General features: G+C 43.8%; 1 protein-coding gene and 1 long non-coding RNA gene across 3 annotated transcripts in view; one reads left to right on the forward strand and one right to left on the reverse strand.

Moving 5' to 3' along the window:
• LOC142244157 (uncharacterized) overlaps positions 1 to 18,892 on the forward strand; it is a 113,931-nt gene extending 95,039 nt beyond the window's left edge. The window contains exon 3 of one of the 2 annotated variants that reach the window (XR_012724456.1): positions 18,857 to 18,892. This is a non-coding gene — a long non-coding RNA (uncharacterized LOC142244157). Of the gene's footprint in view, positions 1 to 8,993; positions 9,116 to 18,856 lie in introns of those variants that run through there. The other variant, XR_012724457.1, reaches the window with a different exon arrangement.
• LOC142244156 (chloride channel protein D-like) overlaps positions 1 to 22,817 on the reverse strand; it is a 265,090-nt gene that overhangs the window by 237,874 nt on the left and 4,399 nt on the right. The window contains exon 3 of the mRNA XM_075316355.1: positions 9,240 to 9,320. Within this exon, the coding sequence (XP_075172470.1) occupies positions 9,240 to 9,320 (81 nt within the window). The remainder of the gene's footprint in view (positions 1 to 9,239; positions 9,321 to 22,817) is intronic.

Below are 22,817 nucleotides of genomic sequence, written 5' to 3' on the forward strand. Positions count from 1 at the left end.
GGGATGGGCTACAGGACAAGAGGCAGGCAGCTTGATGAGAAGACAACTGTTGGCGCAATTATTTGAAAATAGAAGAAACACATAATAAAAAAAATAAATAAATCTTTATTTTTACATAGCGCTAACATATTCCGCAGCGCTTTACATACATCAGGAACACAATCTAAATTCCCTATCTGTATGTTTTTGGAGTGTGGGAGGAAACCGGAGGAAACCCACGCAAACATGGGGAGAACATACAAACTCCTTGCAGATGGTGTCCTTGGTGGGATTTGAACCCAGGACCCCAGCACTGCAAGGCTGCAGTGCTAACCACTGAGCCACCGTGCCGCCCCGGTGATGACTGTCAATCTTATTTGGTCTGGGGCTCTATGCAAGATCTTGTCTCGTGGGGTATGCATGATTCAGATGAAAGTCAGGAATCAGCCCAGAACGACAAAGGAGGACCTGGTCAATGACCTGGAGAGAGCTGGGACCACAGTCTCAAAGATTACATATAGTAATATACTATGCTGTCATGGATTAAAATCCTTCAGGGCACGCAAGGTAACCCTGCTCACACCAGAACATATCCAGGCACATTTGAAGTTTACCAATTGCGATCTGGACAATCCAGGGGAGGCATGGGAGAAGGTCATGTGGTCAGGAGAAACCAAAATAGAACTTTTTGGTATCACCTCCACTCACTGTGTTTGGAGGAAGAAGGATGAGTACAACCCCAAGAACAGCATCCCAGTCGTGAAGCATGGGGTGGAAACATAATACTTTGGGAGTGCTTTCCTGCAAAGGGGACAGGACAACTGCACCGTAATGAAGAGATGATGGATGGGGTCATGTATCACGAGATTTTGGCCAACAACCTACTTCCTTCAGTAAAGGCCCCGTTACACGCAGCGACATTGCTAACAAGATATCGCTGGGGTCATGGAATTCATGACGCACATCCGGCCTTGTTAGCGACGTTTTTGCGTGTGACACCTCCGAGCGACCGCTAACGATCAGAAATACTCACCAAATTGTTGATTGTTGACACGTCGTTCATTTTCAAAATATCGTTGCTCGTTCAGGACGCAGGTTGTTTGTCGTTCCTGAGGCAGCACACATCGCTACGTGTGACACCCCGGGAACGACGAACAACAACGTACCTGCGTCCTCCGGTAACGAGGTGGGTGTGACGTTCATGCGGCTGCTCTCCGCCCCTCCGCTTCTATTGGTGGCCCGCTGAGTGACGTTGCTGTGACGCCGAACGAACCGCCCCCTTAAAAAAGAGGTTGTTCGGCGGCCACAGCGACGTCATTAGGAAGGTAAGTACGTGTGACGTGTATCGGCGATATTGTTCATTGCGGGCAGCGATTTGCCCGTGACGCACAAATGACGGGGGCGGGTGCTATCGCGAGCAACATCACTAGCGATGTTGCTGCGTGTAAATCAGCCTTTAGAGCATTGAAGATGGGTCATGGCTGGGTCTTCCAGCATGACAATAACCCAACACACACCCAGGGCAACTAAGGAGCGGCTCCGCAAGAAGCATTTCAATGTCCTAAAGTGGCCTAGCCAGTCACCAGACATGAACACAATTGAAAATCTTTGGAGGGAGTTGAAATTCAATGTTACCCAGCTACAGCCCCGAAACCTGAAAGGTCTGAAGATCTGTATGGAGGAGTGGGCCAAAATTCCTGCTGAAGTGTGTGTAAAATTGGTCAAGAACTACAGGAAACACGTCTGACCTCTATAATGGGAACGAAAGATTTCTGTACCAAATATGAAGTTCTGTTTTTCTATCGTATCAAACGGGGCTGATTCCAGGTTCTCATGCCTCCAAGGCGAAAGAGTCTCATTGGGCCCCTGCACATACACATTGACTTAAAGAAACGTATTCTATTAGTCAGAAGGTTAATCAAACTAAATTTACAATTTGCTTAAGGCAACTAAATCCCTAAACTCAAGACTAATTAATATATAACCTTTAATTCATTTCTTTAAAATTATTCATAGATACAAAAAAAAAGTTAAAAACACTAAATGCTGTGATCTGAGCTGGATGTCTTGTGCAGTCACTGCAACTGTCAGACAGTTGACAATCTCTCTACTGGGTACACTCACATTATAGTCGCAGTATATAATGCTATATGTATGATTTTCTAGTGATCACAGCGTTTGCAGTCTAAAATCCTATCACCAGCCTCCCCAAGATGTTTCACCACACTGGCGTCAGGGGTCAGAGGCTAATGCTGGCTTACTATGCATACACGGACCTTTTAAGGTCTTGGTTTGACCTCATCTAACAAACAACCAATAGATACCCTCATGTCATTTTTTACTATGTGGATCACTAGCTATGAAGAGCCAATCAGTATAAAGAGAGAGTTATATACTCCTCTGAGCGGACAACCACTATTCGTTCTTTGATCAATCTTTCACATATATAGCCATAGGGATTGGATAAGTTCGCTACTTACATATTCTAGCCCCATCCTCCATGCTCCAATCTATATATAATAAATAATAATAATTTTAAAGAAATTAATTAAAGGTTATATCTTAATTAGTCTTGAGTTTAGGGATTTAGTTGCCTTAGGCAAATTGTAAATTCATGCACATACGCAGGCACGCACCTACACAAATATGTACATATAGACGCATAAGTATTTATACATATTTGAAGACAAATTGCCAAAAATATATATAAACAGACATAAATATATACACCGCCATATACAGTGCCTACAAGTAGTATTCAACCCCCTGCAGATTTAGCAGGTTTGATAAGATGCAAATAAGTTAGAGCCTGCAAACTTCAAACAAGAGCAGGATTTATTAACAGATGCATAAATCTTACAAACCAACAAGTTATGTTGCTCAGTTAAATTTTAATAAATTTTCAACATAAAAGTGTGGGTCAATTATTATTCAACCCCTAGGTTTAATATTTTGTAGAACAACCCTTGTTTGCAATTACAGCTAATAATCGTCTTTTATAAGACCTGATCAGGCCGGCACAGGTCTCTGGAGTTATCTTGGCCCACTCCTCCATGCAGATCTTCTCCAAGTTATCTAGGTTCTTTGGGTGTCTCATGTGGACTTTAATCTTGAGCTCCTTCCACAAGTTTTCAATTGGGTTAATGTCAGGAGACTGACTAGGCCACTGCAACACCTTGATTTTTTCCCTCTTGAATCAGGCCTTGGTTTTCTTGGCTGTGTGCTTTGGGTCGTTGTCTTGTTGGAAAATGAAATGACGACCCATCTTAAGATCCTTGATGGAGGAGCGGAGGTTCTTGGCCAAAATCTCCAGGTAGGCCGTGCTATCCATCTTCCCATGGATGCGGACCAGATGGCCAGGCCCCTTGGCTGAGAAACAGCCCCACAGCATGATGCTGCCACCACCATGCTTGACTGTAGGGATGGTATTCTTGGGGTCGTATGCAGTGCCATCCAGTCTCCAAACGTCACGTGTGTGGTTGGCACCAAAGATTTCGATCTTGGTCTCATCAGACCAAAGAACCTTGAACCAGTCTGTCTCAGAGTCCTCCAAGTGATCATGAGCAAACTGTAGACGAGCCTTGACATGACGCTTTGAAAGTAAAGGTACCTTACGGGCTCGTCTGGAATGGAGACCATTGCGGTGGAGTACGTTACTTATGGTATTGACTGAAACCAATGTCCCCACTGCCATGAGATCTTCCCGGAGCTCCTTCCTTGTTGTCCTTGGGTTAGCCTTGACTCTTCGGACAAGCCTGGCCTCGGCACGGGTGGAAACTTTCAAAGGCTGTCCAGGCCGTGGAAGGCTAACAGTAGTTCCATAAGCCTTCCACTTCTGGATGATGCTCCCAACAGTGGAGACAGGTAGACCCAACTCCTTGGAAAGGGTTTTGTACCCCTTGCCAGCCTTGTGACCCTCCACGATCTTGTCTCTGATGGCCTTGGAATGCTCCTTTGTCTTTCCCATGTTGACCAAGTATGAGTGCTGTTCACAAGTTTGGGGAGGGTCTTAATTAGTCAGAAAAGGCTGGAAAAAGAGATAATTAATCCAAACATGTGAAGCTTATTGTTCTTTGTGCCTGAAATACTTCTTAATACTTTAGGGGAACCAAACAGAATTCTGGTGGATTGAGGGGTTGAATAATAAATGACATTCTGAATAAACTTTTCACAATTTAAAAAAAAAAAAAAAAAAGAAATAACATTCTTTTTTGCTGCAGTGCATTTCACACTTCCAGGCTGATCTACAGTCCAAATGTCACAATGCCAAGTTAATTCCGAATGTGTAAACCTGCTAAATCTGCAGGGGGTTGAATACTACTTGTAGGCACTGTACATAGATATGCACGTTATACATGCACATACAGACACATTTGAGATATTTTTAACATGGGGAAGTCTGCAGCAGCATCACTCACCTCCCCGCTTGTTTCCTGTCCAGCTCCTCCCTGGGCATCTGGATGTGCAGGACATGCTGCATGATGGCCGTCACTTTAACAGACATGGCCTCGCTCAGTGCACAATGAGACTGTATATACATTACAGAGGAGGCTGGGGGCTATAGTATATACATCACAGGGGATGCTGGAAGGCATACATATTACTGGGGGCATACATGTTACTGGGGGAGCATACATGCATGGCCTCATGCACACGCTGTGTTTTTTGCCGTGTTTTTACCCGCCTTTTTGGATGCAGTTTTGGTACCAAACTGCATACATTTTCTTCCCCAGCAAAGTCTATGAGATTTCAATTTTGCGGTGCGCATGTTGCAGCTTTTTTTTGGCTGCATCTTTGCAGCCAAAGATGTAGCATGTTAATTTTTTTTTAGTATAAAGTTAATGGGGACCAGACTCTGGTGCAAAGGGGTAGGAGCAAGCGCTTCATTCACTCCCTGGACCGCTCATTACCTTAATTGAATATGCACTGCTTTCCCCACTCACCGTCATCTGTGATTGGTTGCAGTCACATGCGCCACAAGACTGAGTGACAGCGTGTCTGATGCTTCCAATCACAGATGCTGGTGGGCAGGTCTATATCGTACAATAAAATAAATAAATTGGCTTAGGGTCCCTCCCATATTATGATTCCCAGCACAAACAAAGCCATGGCTACAGGCTGCAGCTCTTAGCCATGCGCTTATCTTGGCTGTGTATCAAAAAAGGAGGAACCGCATGGGGCTTTTTTTTTTTTTAAATATTTAAATAAATAATTTAAAAAAATCGCATGCAGTCCCCCCCCATTTTGATACCCAGCCAACATAAAGCCCGACAGCTGGAGACTATTATTCTCATGTTGGGGAGACCCATGTTTATGGGACTCCCCCAGCCTAAAAATAGCAGCCTGCAACCACCCAGGATTTTCGCACTTTATCCGACTCTTTCCGATTCCCCTGGTGAGGTGGCATAGGACCTCGTGTGGATTACGTCGGACTTGCAAAGGTGTTTTGACGGTTATTAAAGTGATTTTTTTGTATTTTATTTCAAATAAAGGATTTTTTGGGTGTTTGTGTTTATTTCTTTTCACTAACAGATTAGTAATGGTGTGGTCTCATAGACACCTCCCATTACTAATATAGGGCTTAGTGGAAGCTGTGAGCTGACATTAACCCCTTATTATCCCGATTGCCACTGCACCAGGGCAATTGGGAAGAGCAGGGTAAAGCACCAGGCTAGCCACATCTAAGGGATGCGGCAATCCTGGGTGGCTGCAGGCTGATACTTTAAGGCTGGGGGGAGCCCAATAAGCATGGGTCTCCCCAGCCTGAGAATAACAGCCCCCAGTTGTCGGGTTTCATTTTGGCTGAGTATCAAAATTGGGGGTGCTACACATCGTTTTTTTTAATTATTTATTTAAATAATTTTAAAAGAGCAGCATGTCGTTCCTTCTATTTTGATACACAGCCAAGATAAGCATATGGCCGGGGGCTGCAGGCTGTAGCTATGTGCTTTATCTGTACTGGGTGTCATAATATAGGGGGACCCTACGTCAATTTATTTATTTATTTTTACAGTATGATAATAACCCACAGACTGGGTCTGTGATTGGAAGCGTCAGACACACTGTCACTCAGTGTGGGGGCGCGTCTGACTGCAACCAATCACAGATGTCGGTGGGCAGGGAAAGCAGTGAATATGTATGAGGCTAATAAGAGGCCCAGGAAGTGAAAGAGAGGCTGCGGGAGTAGTTACAGCCGTGTCAGTAACTCTGTAAGTATAGCGCACTCGCTTTATTATTTTTTTTCTTTATTTCTACTTTATATTATATTTTCTGAGTGCCGGATCCAGATCAATACCTGGAATTTCCTGAGAATTCCAACCCGGGCCTGGCACTCAGTTGCCTTTGAACCCGCGGGGGTTGGACTTTATAGTCCGAGTCTGCCCATCACTATTTTTCACCCACTGAATAAAAAAACGCATTGTTAAAAGCGCATCAAAAACGCATCAAAAAGCATGCGTTTTCTGGATGAGTTTTTTAGTCCCAGGCTGCGTTTCTGTGACTACAGGCTGTATCTTTGTGGTCACCACAAAGATGTAGCGTGCGCACATAGCGTAACTGAGAGCCATACATGTTACTGGGGTGGAGAGGCACACAGCTCTGGGGAAATACAGCTCTGGGGAACATACAGCACTGGAGGCATACAATTTACTGGGAGGGCATACAAGTTACTGGAGTGGGGAGGCATACAGCTCTGGGGGGCATGAAGCATTGGAGGTGCATACAGCTCTGAGGGTGGGCATTCAGCTCAGGGGGTATACACATTACTGGGGTGGGAGCTTGCAGGACTGGGGGGCATACACATTAATGGGGTGGGAACACATACAGTACTGGGAGCATATATGTTTCTAGGGTGGGGGGCATACAGTCCTGGGGGGCATACAGATCTGGGGGGCATACGACTCTGGGTGGCATACGGCTCTGGGGGTCATTCAGTGCTGAGGGGTACATTCAGCTCTAGGAGGCATACACATGATGTGGTGAAGGCATACAGCACTGGGGGATATAAACTTTACTGGGGGAGGCATAGAGCTGTGGAAGGGCATTTAGCTCTAGGGTGACATACAGCACTGGGAGCATAAAGCTCTGTGGGGCATATCCGTTACTGCAATGGGGAGGTATATAGCACTGAAGGGGCATACATGTTACTGGGGTGGGGGTCATAGAGATCTGGGGGCATTCAGGTCTGGAGGTGCATTCAGCTCTGAGGCTCCATTCAGCTCTGGGGGGGCTAGAGGAATTCAACTATGTGGGGGCGTTCAGCTCTAGTGGCCATACAGGTTGCTACAGGGCCTGCATCAGCACCTGGGTGAAAAATCAAAAGAATCACGTGTTAAGAGGCCGAGATGATGTGGAGAGGAGACGTATAATGGAAGCAACATAGGAGGATGCTGGAGCTGTGTCTCCTCTTCATCTGTGGGATGGGAGCACATCATGCACTAGCTCCGCCCACAGACCTACAGATGGACTTCAATCCACCTGCACACAGCATTCAGCAGTGAACACTGTGTGCAAGTGTGAATTTAAAGGGCCGGCAGCCAGTAAAAATGGCTGCCAACTCCAGCACTGCGGTCTCCGGAAATCAGCCCTGGGGCCACAGAATAAATCACCACTCATGGCAACGGTGAGTGGGCCCACCCTCCCCCACCTTCGTTTTGCCCAGAGCCCCCGACACTTGCCCCGAGCCCCCGACACTTGTTCCGGGTGCTGATGACGACTCTGGCATCAAATACTTATTTCATGCAATAAAATGCAAATTATAGTTATTTACAAATCATACATGGTAATTTTCTGTATTTCTTTATTCTGTCTGTCACAGTTGCAGTGTACCTATGATAAGAATTAGAGACCTCTCCAATCTTTGTAGGTGGGAAAACTGGTAAAATTAGCAGTGTATCCAATACGTATATTCCCCACTATATCAGATAGTTGGCAAAATGCTTCATATACAACTACTTGCTATAAACAGGTATGGGCACGTCTCAGTTACATTTAATGACAGTCCCTTCAGTTTTCAGGACATACGGTACTATCTAATGTCTGCTGCTATCTATTAGGCCTTAAGTCTTATGCCACTCAGCTCTCAATATTAACTGGCTGTCCTAGGAAAATAGCTCCCTATGTCTGCCCATATAATTCCTTCCAGTCTGGGCTAATCCCAACCATTAACCCTACAGTACATGTGCCCAACTAAATGCATGTCATTTACCAAATACATTAAGCAGTGCATTGCAGAACATCCCATTTTCCTCAAGGGGTGTGGACTGCACTTCCACGTCTTTACAAAGTTACATTAGGTGGTGATGTTAGAAAGTGTAAGTAATGCAGCTCTGACTATGTGTGCAGAAAAGGGACCTGCTTCAAGTGCTGAAAAATAGAAACCCTGACCAAGCCCCAAAGAGACGAGCTGGTGAACAACAGAGAAATTCCAGAGCTGAGGAGCTTTGTCTGGAAACTTGACGAAAGACACCAAGACTGAACATTGGATAGAGAGGTCTTTGGTTTTGAGGGATCACTATAACGAAGGCTGAGGTCCTGTGAACACCCCTAGGGTTTATGGGATGGGGAGATATAAGGACAATGCCCAGAAATGTTATCCATTCTCTACACCTGAGAGTCTAGAACCACATTTTGTGTAACCGGGTAAGTGTTCTGCAGCTACAAAATACTGTTGCAACATTTTGTATTATATTTCACCCTAAGTGAATGCCCAACGCCAAGAATTAACTAGTTGATGACTTACAGACCAATGAATGAGCATAAATGTCTGTTTTCATTTCCTGGTTATATATGTTTTGATCTATATAAGTAATGGCATGTTCACCATTTTATTACATAAAAATTGACAACTGACTGTGACAAAACTTAATTTAAGGATATTTGCACACAATGTCTTTTTCAGATGGATTTTGCCTGGAATCTGCATGTAAAAAATGTTTAAAAGAATGAACATAAGAACTGCAATGTGAAAAGGATTTGCTTGTTCTATTTTTTTACACTTCTTTTAACTTCTTCAGACTTTGGAAGCCGGAAACAACTAAAATAAGTGACCAGACCATTCTTTTGACGGTTTCCACTTGGAATCTTAAAGTCGCCACTATTTTATACTGTATATGCAATTTGAACAAAGTTCCAAAGCAAAAGACATAAAAAAAAAACCATCAGAAATACGTTTCAGGAAAAGATATATCTGCAGGTAAATAGTGTTTATGGAGGTGACAAGTTCCGTTTAAAATTCAGTAACTTATAATATCTTTACTTACCAGCACAAGTGCAGATGCGCAAAAGACCATACCAAAGCCAATTCCAAGTATATAAAGCCATGTTGTAAAGAAATCACCATGCTGGAAAAAAAATTATAATCATAAGAGGGTAAAACTTATTTACCTTCATTTCTTATATTTTTATCAAGGAAATACAGTGGTATGGAAAGTATTTAGACCCTTTACATTTTGCACTCTTTGTTTCATTGCAGCCATTTGGTAAATTCAAAAAAGTTCATTTTTTTTCTCAGTACTGTATAATCGGCACACCATCTTGACAGAAAAAAAACAGAAATGTAGACATTTTTGCAAATTTATTAAACAAGAAAAACTGAAATATCACATGGTCATAAGTATTCAGACCCTTTGCTCAGTACTGAGTAGAAGCACCCTTTTGAGCTAGTGCAGCCATGAGGCACCTTGGGAATGATTCAACAAGTTTTTCACACCTGGATTTGGGGATCCTCTTACATTCTTCCTTGCAGATCCTCTCCATTTCTGTCAGGTTGGATGGTGAACGTTGGTGGACGCAATTTTCAGGTCTCTCCAGAGATGCTTAATAGGTTTAGGTCAGGGCTCTGGCTGGACCAGTCAAGAATGGTCACAGAGTTGTTCTGAAGCCACTCCTTTGTGTTTAGCTGTGTGCTTAGGGTCATTGTCTTGGTGGAAGTTGAACCTTCGGCCAGGTCTGAGGTCCAGAGCACTCTGGTGGAGGTTTTCTTCCAGGATAGCTCTGTATTTGTTCGCATGCATCTTTCATTCAATTGCAACCAGCCGTTCTGTCCCTGCAGCTGAAAAACACTCCCGTAGCATGATGCTGCCACCACCATGTTTCAATGTTGGGATTGTATTGGGCAGGTGATGAGCAGTGTCTAGTTTTCTCCACACATACTGCTTAGAATTATCACCAAAAAATTCTATCTTCGTCTCATTAGGCCAGAGAATCTTATTTCTCATAGTCTGGGAATCCTTCATGTGTTTTTTTGCAAACTCTATGCGTGCTTTCATATGTCTTGCACTGAGGAAAGGCTTCCGTCGGGCCACTCTGCCATAAAGGCCCTACTGGTGGAGGGTTACAGTGATATTTAACTTTGTGGAACTTTCTCCAAACTCCCTACTCATCTCTGGAGCTCAGCAACAGTGATCTTGGGGTTCTTCTTTACCTCTCTTACCAAGGCTCTTCTCCCAAGATTGCTCAGTTTGGCTGGATGGCCAGGTCTATTAAGAGTTCTGGTGGTCCCAAACTTCTTCCACCTAAGGATTATGGAGGCTACTGTGCTCTTAGGAACCTTGAGTACTGCAAAAATTATTTTGTAACCTTGGCCAGATCTGTACCTTGCCACAATTCTGTCTCTGAGCTCCTTGGGCAGTTCCTTTGACCTCATGATTCTCATTTGGTCTGACATGCACTGTGAGCTGTGAGGTCTTATATAGACAGGTGTGTGCCTTTCCAAATCAAGCCCTATCAGTTTAATTAAACACAGCTGGACTCCAATGAAGGAATAGCACCATCTCAAGGAAGGAAATCACAAGGAAATGGACAGCATATGATTTTAATATGAGTGTCTGAGCAAAGGGTCTGAATACTTATAGCCATGTGATATTTCAGTTTTTCTTGTTTGCAAAACTTTCTACATTTCTGGGTTTTTTTCTGTCAAGATGGGGTGCAGCATGTACATTAATGAGAAAAAAAATGAACTTTTTGGAATTTACCAAATGGCTGCAATGAAACAAAGAGTGAAAAACTTAAAGGGATCTGAATACTTTCCGCACCCAGTGTATGTTACATTTTTTATCATCGAAACTTAACAGTTACGTTATATTTTGGCTAGAGTCTGGGGGACACTGCATGACACAGGTGTTGGAGTGTCAGCACTAGATGCAGGCTACATATGTCAATGGACTTCTCAAATATTTATTTTTAACTATTAAAGTGAACCAGGCAGGTGAATAACCCTGCTTGGACAGCACAAGCCGGCTGTCTATTATTGCCGGGGATGTGGATACAGTCGCCAATCACTATGCACTGAGCAGTGACTTAAAACTCGCAGGCCATGTAACTATGACTGAAAGGGCAATGCTGTCGGGATGAATAAAGTTCATTTACTCCTGGCAGCAGAACTCTCAGTGATGTGGCAAAACAGCATCAGAACACTATAAAACCTGCAGGTTAAGCTCATATCATAAAGGTAATTGCATCCTTTATTGACCAAGTCCCATTTTTCAAAGTTCACCAGTGTTACTTTGTGGTAACAACGCTAGAATGCATCTATATATCCCAGTGATTCTGAAATATTTTTTTCTGGACACATTATACTTTATGTTAGTGTACCGCCCCCCACGTCAGCAGCCAGGCTGCTCGGATCCGGATCCGCGGTGGCTTGAGGGGCGTCCGGACCCGGGGGTCGTGCGGCCACTCGAATTAAGGGGATAGTTACAGGGGATGGTGTATGTACAGTTCGTGATGCCACCCGTGGTGTGTGGTAAGATGAAGTACCACCGCTGCAGCTGGGGAGTACCCGGTGGCGATGGAGTCTGCAGCCAGGTGTTTAACCCCTCCACGGGTAGAGGGGAATGCCCCTGGATGCAGTGATGGTGACAGGGATGTGCCGTTGGGGAGGTAAGGGTCACTTGCATACTCACTCAGTCCAATAATGCTGACACCGACAACTTAGTAAACCAAAGTTCTGGACACCGCTGCCGCTGAGGGGGAGCATGTTTGGGTCCCATTTCTGCTGGTGTTGCCTGATGAACTGTGACCTTTCCCTTGGCACCTTGTTCTTTTCTTAGTTGGCCCCTATAGCTTGAAACTAGCCGGGTCCCGCTCCCTTGTGTGGCTAACTGAGGGAGCTTGCTCTCAGGGTTCACGCTTGGGATTTCATGGACCGTTTTAGTGGAAAGTCCTATCCCTCTCATTGCGCTAGTACCCCTATTTTGGAGCGGGTGGAGAGCGGATCTTGAAGGCTCCATTCTTGTCGGGTGAATTGTCAGGTTGCCTGAAGCTACTTCCTGACCTAGGGTCCACGTACCCCGTCGTGCCCTGGTCCCAGCCCGGTAATGGTACAAGGCCGCCGACTGTCCTCCACAACAATACCGTGCCCCTTGTCACGATCCCCTGCGACTGGGGGTCCAGCTCCTACCAGGCCCATACCAACGTCTGCTACCTAGTACTTCCAAGGAGCACAGCTACTGACCTCCTCTCTCGTTCACTTCCAACACTACACTGGCCGAACCTGATACTACTGAACTCCCCTTAACCAAGCCCCCAAGTGGGTGACCCTATTCCACTCAGGCCGTCCACTGGTGTGTCTGGTGGGTGTGGTGCAGAGAGTTCCTAGGATTTTGATTAGCTGGTTTTGGCAACACCATTGGTTAGGGTCCCGTAACCAAGGAGGAGGTGGATGTTGCACAGAAGGGCATATTGCACAATACCCTGTGACGACCTGATAGGCCAGGGCGTCACATTCCCCCTTGGTTAAATGTAGCTCGTCCCCGTGCTACAGGACATCAGAGGGTTTGTTTTTTTTCAAACTGTGAAATAGAAAAAGAATCATTTTTATTCACACAATACGTCCCTCATCAGGGAGGCTGGTTACTTAAACGTTACTAACACTTTTATGAGTTCATCATTCCAACAATGGAACGCTACCAGTTTCAGTAGTAGCGGAGGCTCAACCTGCTCCGTTGCAGCCTCTTCCTGCAACAGTCCAGTCCCAATGTCCTGGATCCCATTAACCCGCCACCCAAACAACCTGACCCCCTGCAAACCTATTGTGGATCCGTGACCAGGTTAAGGTCCTGGGTTTTGTAGTAGACGACTCTGTAGAAGTCCTGAACCACCTGATAGCCATTGCCCCTTGCGCCGACCCCCACCGGGGCCTCCTGGTGCTATCTACCAGCACTGCACTGTCCAAGGCCCTGATGGTCTTTTCCCTGTAACAATAAGTGGAAAAAGGTTCAACAAGGAAGGCGCAATCTAATTATAGCAGAACTTTCCTGTCACCTTCCATCAGGAACCCTTCAGCCGGTCCCCGACAGCCTCCTCCATTTGAACACTGGAGAATGTTCAACAAAGGTGACAGTCCATAAAAAACTTTAAAACATTCAGGTCCCGGTCTCCTTAGCGTTGGGCACACTCTTGCAAAGTACCCTGGTAAACCACAGTGACAGCAGATAGGCACTACTTCCATGGTATCAACTGAGATCTCCTAATCCGAAGTGGACTCTGCTTCCATCGCCGTGATCTCCAATGCCATCTCTGCCTGTGATGACAGTATCATCCTATGGCCGTTTCCTCCAAAACATGGCACCCATGCAGCTTCTGGGGTACTGGAACCTGAATCGCCTTCTTCCATCGCCTCCGGTTCCGAGTCCACGGTAACCAGATCAATCTGGTAAGAAGCCACGGACTGGTCATCTCTATCAGAAGTCGAGGGGTCCGCTGCCGGTGGTGTGGGCAGCGCCTCAGGGTCAGCCACAGCTGAGGGTGAAGGCGACAACGGCTGGGTGCTGGCCTGGAGCGGGAGCGGCTCGGATCCCACAGCCACATCGGCCAGATTAGTGAAATCAACTGGGACTAGGTAACCGCTTACCCACTCCTCTCGTGAAACTCCGGTCTCACGGGTTTGCATTGCCACAGACATCCTCCGCGTCTTCATCCGCGGATCTGCTCCGGGAGCCCCTGCTGAACAGCCATGCCTTTCTGCCATCTTGACTCTGCGCTGTCCAGGAACATTATGGCAGAGTCCTGGAGTCCCTACATCTCTTCCGCTGTAGTTACATGCCATCACGCCCCCTCGGTTTTCACTCAACACTTCTCTCGATCCTGTGGCCCTCTGGGAATTTCCGCTTTTAGCCTCCCACGCAGGATGAAGGTTGGGGCTTCTGCTCCGCGCTTTCACGGGGAAGATGGCATTTTGGCACGAAAAGATGGTGGAAGATGTCGGAATTGGCGGGAAATGGGATCTTGACTCGCGATTTTCGGTCTTCAAGGTGCACGTCACCCAGGTAAGTGGGTCCTGCTTGTATCCTGTTCGTGACACCAGGAATTTTGAGGTGTGCCGTCCCCATGTCAGCAGCCGGGCTGCTCGGATCTGGATCCGTGGTGGCTTGAGGGGCGTCCGGACCCGGGGGTCGTGCGGCCACTCGAATTAAGGGGATATTTACAGGGGATGGTGTATTTACAGTTCGTGATGCCACCCGTGGTGTGTGGTAAGGTGGAGTACCACCGCTGCAGCTGGGGAGTACCCGGTGGAGATGGAGTGGGCAGCCAGGTGTTTAACCCCTCCACGGGTAGAGGGGAATGCCCGGGACTCAGTGATGGTGACAGGGATGTGCTGTTGGGGAGGTAAGGGTCACTTGCGTACTCACTCAGTCCAATAATGCTGACACCGACAACTTAATAAACCAAAGTTCTGGACACCGCTGCCGCTGAGGGGGAGCACGTTTGGGTCCTGTTTCTGCTGGTGTTGCCTGATGGTCTGTAACCTTTCCCTCGGCACCTTGTTCTCTTCTTAGTTGGCCCCTATAGCTTGAAACTAGTCAGGTTCTTTGTGGCTAACTGAGGGAGCTTGCTCTCAGGGTTCACGCTTGAGATTTCCTGGACCATTTCAGTGGAAAGTCCTATCCCCCTCGTTGCGCTAGTACCCCGATTTTGGAGCGGGTGGAGAGTGGATCTTGAAGGCTCCGTTCTCGTCGGGTGAACTGTCAGGTTGTCTGAAGCTACTCCCTGACCTAGGGTCCACGTACCCCGTCGTGCCCTGGTCCCGGCCCGGTGATGGTACAAGGCCGCCGGCTGTCCTCCACGACCATAACGTGCCCCTTGTCACGATCCCCTGTGACCGGGGTCCAGCTCCTACCAGGACCAGACCAACGTCTGCTACCTAGTACTTCCAAGGAGCCCAGCTCCTTACCTCCTCTCTCCTTCACTTCCAACACTACAGTGGCCTACTCCTGACACTCCTGACCTCCCCTTAACCAACCCCCCAAGTGGGCGACCCTATTCCACTCAGGTCGTCCACTGGTGTGTCTGGTGGCTGTCGTGCAGAGTGTTCCTAGGATTTTGATTAGCTGGTTTTGGCAACACCATTGGTTAGGGACCCGTAACCAAGGAGGAGGTGGATATTGCACAGAAGGGCAGATTGCACAATACCCTATGACGACCTGATAGGCCAGGGCATCACATTAGCGTTAAATTTAGCTTGTTCAGTTTTCCTTTTTTGTAAAAATATCTGGAATTTGATGAAAATTTTTAAAATGTAGCGACTTTCAGCCTTGCAATGCTTATAGCTTTAAACCAAATAGTCATACCACACAAAATAGATGATAAATAACATTTCCAATATATCTACTTTATGTCAGCATCATTTTTCAAATGTCCTTTTATTTTGTTACGGTGTTAGAAGGGTTAAAATTTAGCAGAATTTTTTCATTTTTTTTTTCAAAGAAATTTACAAATCCACATTTTCCCAGACCTATTCAGTTTTGAAGGGACTTTGAGGGGCTTATATATCGGAAAACCCCTAGGTGTGGAAGCTTTTTAGAAACTGCACCCCTTAAATTATTTGAAACTACTGTAAGAAAATATGATAACTATTTAGGTGCTACTCAAGAATTAAGGCAAAATGGATCGAAAAATGAAAAATATTTTGTTTCACTAAAATATTGCTTTATGAAAAACAGGAGGAAAACACAGAGCATGGTGCAAAATGAACAATTTTAATGTGGGAACTCACACAGGAAGAGAAAGGCAGAATAGTCCATGGACCAAGGTGCAATACCAAATGTACAAGTACAATAAAATAGTACAATGATTATTACCAAGGGTACAGGCATAGAAAATAGGCAGACTTAAATGTAAAATCCCAATCACATGAAAAAATAATTGTTTTTTGCTGCAAATAAGCTGAAAACATATATATGATGTATATCACCTATAGTGCATATATATAATAGTATAGCATACCCCTATATCCACTGTATGGTATATAGCCATTGCATTGCATTGTGGCCTCAAAAAATCACCGTGCATATAAATAGGTTTGTTGCAATTGCAAAGAAAGATAGAGCAAGTAAAACCAAACAGTGGCTGTACAGAAATTGCCTGTGCAGAGGTTAACAGATAGGGGTAAAGTTCACATATCATCCCAAATTGCACTAAGTATTACACAATACCCCATCAGCATTCACATGGTGGGTATGGTCCCCAAATTGACATATAAAGCCATACCCATTTGTATGCGCACAGAGGTCCAATGGACGTGGCAGAGAGGTCCGCCCATACCTGAAATCCCGACGTACGTTTCACGATACTAATGTAAGATCATTTTATTAGGGGGGATTGTGTTTCAGAGTGTGCTATATGGGGCATTAACCCTTAAGCTCCTATTTTTGATATTAAAATATTGCTTTAGCTGCCAATTTTTTATTTTCACAAGGTGTAATAGGAGAAATTGGACCCTAAAATGTATTTCACAATTTCTCCCGAACATGGCAAAATCCCATTTATGGTCAAAAACTGCTGTTTGTGTGCACGGCAAGGCTAAGATGAGAAGTGCCATTTGGTATTTGAACTGTAAAATTTGGCTGGAGTAGAATGCAGACACAGTGTCTCATTTGTAAAGCTCTACAGTAACAAAACAGCAGAAACAACCACAAGTGACGCTATTTTTGGAAATTAAACCACTTGATGAATTAATCTAGGGGTGTGTTGAGCATTTTGAACCGACAGGGACTTCACAGAACTTTATAACATTTGGGTGTTATAATGAAAAATTATTGTTTTTTTTCAATAAAATGTTTTTATAGCTAAAAGTTTATCATTTTCACAAGGTACCAGTAGTAGGATAAAATGGACCCCATAAATTGTTATGCGATTTCTACCAAACAGCAATATCTTACATATGGTCAAAAAATGCTGTTTGGGTTGATAGCTGTTTCCAGAATGGAAAGAACACTATATGATTCTTGGACTAAAAATTTGGGTGGATCAAATTGTGGACATCATGTCGCATAAGCAGAATTCTTGTTTGAGTACTCGGTGGAAATCGGATGGGAAGGAGCGCTACTTGGCTTTTAGAATGTAGATTCCATTTAAATAAATTGTTGACTTCATTAGCCGAGTCCCTGAGGTGCCAGATCAGCCGAAACCTCTACAAGTAACCCCATATCGGAAACATAACTGCTTAAAGAATTCATCTAAGGATATAATGAGTATTTTAAACCCACAGGTGCCGCACAGAATTTTACAACACTGGGATGTTGAACTATAACATTTTAGTGGAAAAATTTAATTTTTTTTTTTATTAGCTGCAAACCTTTCACTTACACAAGGGTTAATACTAGTTGAAACTGGACGCCACAATTTGTTGCTCACTTTATCCCAGATGCAGTGATGCCTGATATGTTGTCAGAAACTACTGTTTGGCCACACAGAAGTGCTATTAAAAAAGGATAACTTGTAGAGCTGTAGGGGGAAAAAGCGCAATAGGGTCTTACCCGGTATGAGGGTAAATGAAATGAAATGAAAAAGAAATGAAAGAAATGAAATAAAGGAAATCTTTTTCATCTACAACATCAGTGGTTTTTAGCGCGGCATTTAAACCGGTTTTCTCTTTACCTGACCTATTAAAAAAGGATAGCTATTTTGCTTTTGGAACACTCATTTTTCTGGTATAGTCTGCAGGCTACATTTCCGGAGCCCCGAAGATGTCTGAACAGCAAAAAAGAGCCAAAAGGGTCATTCCACATCAAGTGGAACAGTTTTAAAAATCGTCCCCACTCGACCTTCTCCGATTTTGTTGAAAATTTATAAGGATGTACATGTATGTTTGAAAAGAGGTTCTGTAAATTTTTAGGGCCAGATATCAAATACATTGGGCACTGTTGACCTTTCACTGGAGGTTCCACCAAGCCTGCGGCTTCAGCTAAGAGGATTTTGCAAACTTTGGCACATAGCCATTAGAGTTCTATACTGGCTATGATGCTGAAATTTGGCATACTAGCTCAACTTTTGCTGCTAAACACAATAAAATTATTACCGGCTATGACAAAACAATATTTCGGCCACAATTTTGTGTCAAAGTAGCTTGTAAAACGCGTTGCATAAAATTTATGCCTAACTTTGCCCATATATAACTCAAGACCAAAAACCAATAGTAACTGGTGCTTTGCCCTGTACACCAAACATCTACATGACTTTGCATTGCTGCAATATCACAGTCAAAGCATATGTATTTGTGGAAATATTCACACCCACATATGATGAAAAACTTAAAAAAAAACAAATTTTACCTATTTTTAGGTCAAATTTCTCAAAAAGGGTACCCCTAAAATATATTAATTCTGATATCATTAGAAAGAGCACATTTTTCTCTACAAGGATCATTGTTTTTTTTTGGAGTCTCTCAGTTTAAGAAAAGAAAAATGCCACTGAACATGGTGTTATTTATGCGCGTAATGCATTGATTTTGTGTTTGATTTTCAGATTCTTATCACATGTTACAGAGTTGTAATGTTGCTAGCAATGTCTATTATAATCAATCACCTATAAACCTTTTTATTTATGAAAAGTTATTGACTATTGTTCCATTTTAATGCATATATTATTTATTTTTTAGCGATGGAGAATGAAATTGATGAAGAATCGGCCCAGTGCTCTATCGGCCTTGCGAACAATTCGAAGTGCCACCTTAAGACATTCACCCATAGCAAGGATGAGTTGAAATTGTTTACAAGCTTTGGATTGGATGAACAGAAATTGCTGCGTCGACGAGTGGGACTAAATTTTGACGAACATTCACAATTCTGTTTACACCATGAAGCTTCATTCTTGACCAAATATGAGCATTTGCAAAAATCGTGTTGCAATCCTTTTGGTGACTCCATGTAGGAAATTGCACCTCTGAATGACTTATCTATGGCTGCAGTGACTATTCTCACCCCACAGATGTTTTCACTTTGTAACATCCACGTCATACTTTTTTCTGGAGAATTGCACTATAGCAGTTTAGTGCCCATACATTGTGCCCAGCTTCTGCTTCTGGAAACACGCACCCTGTAAATTGTTAATTGGCCTCTCCCCACTACAGTAATACCAAACATGTGGCCACTTAATGTAGTTTGGGCACTGTAAGGCTAAAAAGGGAGGGTGCATTTGGATTTGGGACCTCAGATTTCACAAGCTTTTATTTGAGGGGGAAGTAGCTATGTCACTTGTCCGTATTCTTAAGCATGTACATAACTGTGGTCGACCACACTTGTGTGCTAAAATGACACCTAAAATGATGGGACATCACCAGAACAGAAACCAGACAGTTCAAAGTGCATCCATCTCCCGTATTTTTGTGGGATTTACATGAATGCCCTGACATAATCATTCAGCGGAGAGCATTAAATAAATGTAAACTAAGCCCTATTACGATTTTTGGAACACAGAATGAACATATAAGCTGCAGTACAAGAACGTATTTTTGTTTTATTTTTGTGCTATTTTCCATGCTATACGAGGGACTGCTGTTAAGTCTTTGGCTTTGGGATCTTTTTTTGTTTCTAAGGTAACGAATGTTTCATCACATGAAAGCCTCATGTGTCTAATATATGTTTTCAAAATTTTGTGTTTGTTACTTATGGCAACAATGTTCTACGCGTGCGGGAAAACAAAATGGCGGAGTTTAATGCGATATTCAGAACAACTGAGAACAGAGGAGTAATAAAATTCTTGTTTCTGCAAGGAAAGTCCGCAAAAGATATTCATGGTGATATGTCGCAGACATTGAGGGATCAATGCCTTTCATATTCCACAGTTAAGAACTAAGTTGCCAAATTTAAAACGGGCCACTTCAGCACCAATGATGAGGAACGTCCTGGACGACCGAGAGTGGTTGTTGTTCCAGAGATCATCAATGCTGTGCACAATCTCATACTGGAGAATCAATGAATTTCAGCTAAAGCAATAGCAGATATCATGGGGATTTCCCATGAATTTGTTTGTATCATTATCCATGAACATTTGGACATGAAGAAGCTATCTGCAAAGTGGGTCCCCAAATGTTTGACAACAGATCAGAGAAGCATGAGAGTGAAAACTTCTCGGTCCATTTGTCAGCGTTTCCGGACTGATAAGAACTTCCTGGATCGACTGGTCACTATGGATGAGACCTGGATTTATTTGTATGACCCTGAAAACAAGGAGCAGTCAAAAGAGTGGAGGCACAGTGGTTCTGCTCATTCAAAGAAGTTCAGGGTGCAAAAATCAGCCTCTAAGGTGATGGCGTCTGTGTTCTGGGATAAGGAGGGCGTGCTCAAAGTGGACTACCATCAAAAGGGTTCCACTATCAATGAAAGGTATTACATTGAACTTTTGGACCAATTGAAGACAGCTGTGAAGGCACGGCAAGCTGTCCAAAGGAATCTTGTTCCTGCAAGACAACACCTCCACTCACACTGTACAAGTGAACCACGGCAAAACTGACAGAGATGGGCTTCCAGCTGTTTGACCACCCACCTTATTCACCATATTTAGCTGCTTCTGACTATCATCTGTTTCCAAATCTGAAAACACACCTCAAGAGTAACAAATTTCACACTATTTCTGATGCCATACCTGCTATGGATGCCTGGTTTGAGGCACAAACGAAATCCTTCTTTTTGCTAGGCTTACAGAAATTGGAGTATCGATGTAAGAAGTGTGTTGACATCAATGGAGAGTATGTGGAATAAATGTAAAGTTTTATCATCCTATCTTGTTTCTAGCTGGTTAAAGCCAAAGACTTATCAGCAGCCTCTCGTGTAAGTCATAAGATTGCATTATTCTTTGGGGCAGTAGATTACAGTGATGCCAGATTTAGATAAAGTTTTTCTATGTTTTGCTACTATTACAGTAAAAATGTTTTTTATAAATAAATATATTCTATCACCATATTCTGAGAGTTATAGCTTTTTTATATTTCAGTGAGCTCTGTGAAGACTTATTTTTTGCACAACATGTTAGAGATTTTGTTTATACCATTTTGGAGTATATGTCATTTTTTTAAAGCTTTTTTATTCAGATTTTTCATATGCACAATGAACAAAAATCAGCAATTCAGTTATTGTTTTTATATATTTTTTGGGCGTGGTTCACAGGCGGTAAAAGTGATAAGACCAAGATTTTTTTTTTAAATATGGACTTTTTGATTCCTTTTTATTAATTTTTGGGAGAATCATGATGATGAAAACGCTACATTGTTAGTGTGTTGTGTTGTTTTGTTTTTTTTATGGTGTTCATGGTGTTCATTGTACAGAAAAACCTAACAGTTATAGTTTGGATCGGTTTGAACATGGTAATACCAATTATGTGTACTTTTTATGTTTGTTTTTACACAAAAGCTCCATTTTTAGTGGTAAAAAAGCTTTTCATGATTTTTTTATGGTTTCTTTGTGTTGTTTTACTTTTTACATATTTTATTTTAATTTTCTTTTTAGTCCTCTATCTAGTTTCACAGTGGGATATGAATATTGTTTATTTTGATAATTGGTTTCATACACTGTAGTACACATGTTAAGCAGCACATGAGACCATTCAGTTCTGCCTTGAAACAGCCTGTTAGACCCTGTTCATAGCTAGATCTAATAGGCCACCATAATCTAAGGTCATAGGATGACTTTAGGGTGTGATGGCAACTATCAGCACACGCAATTACGATTGCTGAAGTTGATAGTGTGAAATGGGGACCACGTTCTATCGTGATTGAGAGGTTAATCGGCCTCGATCAGTTACAAAACCAATTGGTGCCAGAGCCGCAGTGACACCCATGGGATTTTTGACTGGGGGGGCACTATTCCCTTATTACTCAGAGCTGAAGAATAAGGTACCAAGAAAAGCCGTATTGGTGGTGGTATTTTTGGTGGTTTGTCACGTCTCCACCGGAGTCGACATCTGCTTCAATCACCAGATGCCGCCGCGTCACCTTTGTGGGCGGCGCTGGGGACAAGGGAGCAGTCAGTGGCTCTGCTGGGCAAAGGCTCCGCTCATCTATTAGGCTGGGTTTCACTAGAACCTGCAGTACCACTGGTTGACTGTGGTGGTACGTGCCTTCCGGCTGGAGCAGCAACCTTTCAGCTTGGGCTAATGGGAAGACACCACACCCCTCTTATGCTTTCTCCCTTCTGCTGGCAGGTGCCAGATATAGTCCTGTAATTCCCTGCTAGACTCTGGTTCCTTGCTGTTTGTTTGTATTCCTGTGTATTGACCTTAGCTTGACTACCTGCCCACTCTTCTGCCTGCCGTTCCTGTACTTCGCTGCTAGCTCCGGTTTTGACCCTTAGCTTGTTTGCCTGACCACTTTTCTGCCTGCCGTTCCTGTACTTCGCTGCTAGTTCCAGTTTTGACCCTTAGCCTGATATCTGACCACTCTCCCGCTGGATGATTTTTGTCTCTGTTCTACCTTCTGGATTTGACCCTGCCTGGTTACTGCTCTTCTTAGGACTGCAGTCTTCCGCGGGTAGCTATCACTTGGGCCCTGTTGTAATTCCAAATCCCTGTATAGGGGTTAAAGGGTGCGGGGTCTGGGTTCCTGCTTTGTGGGCGGTTGCCTCTAT

This window comes from Anomaloglossus baeobatrachus, chromosome 6 (genome assembly GCF_048569485.1).
Source record: "Anomaloglossus baeobatrachus isolate aAnoBae1 chromosome 6, aAnoBae1.hap1, whole genome shotgun sequence".
NCBI lineage: Eukaryota > Metazoa > Chordata > Amphibia > Anura > Aromobatidae > Anomaloglossus > Anomaloglossus baeobatrachus.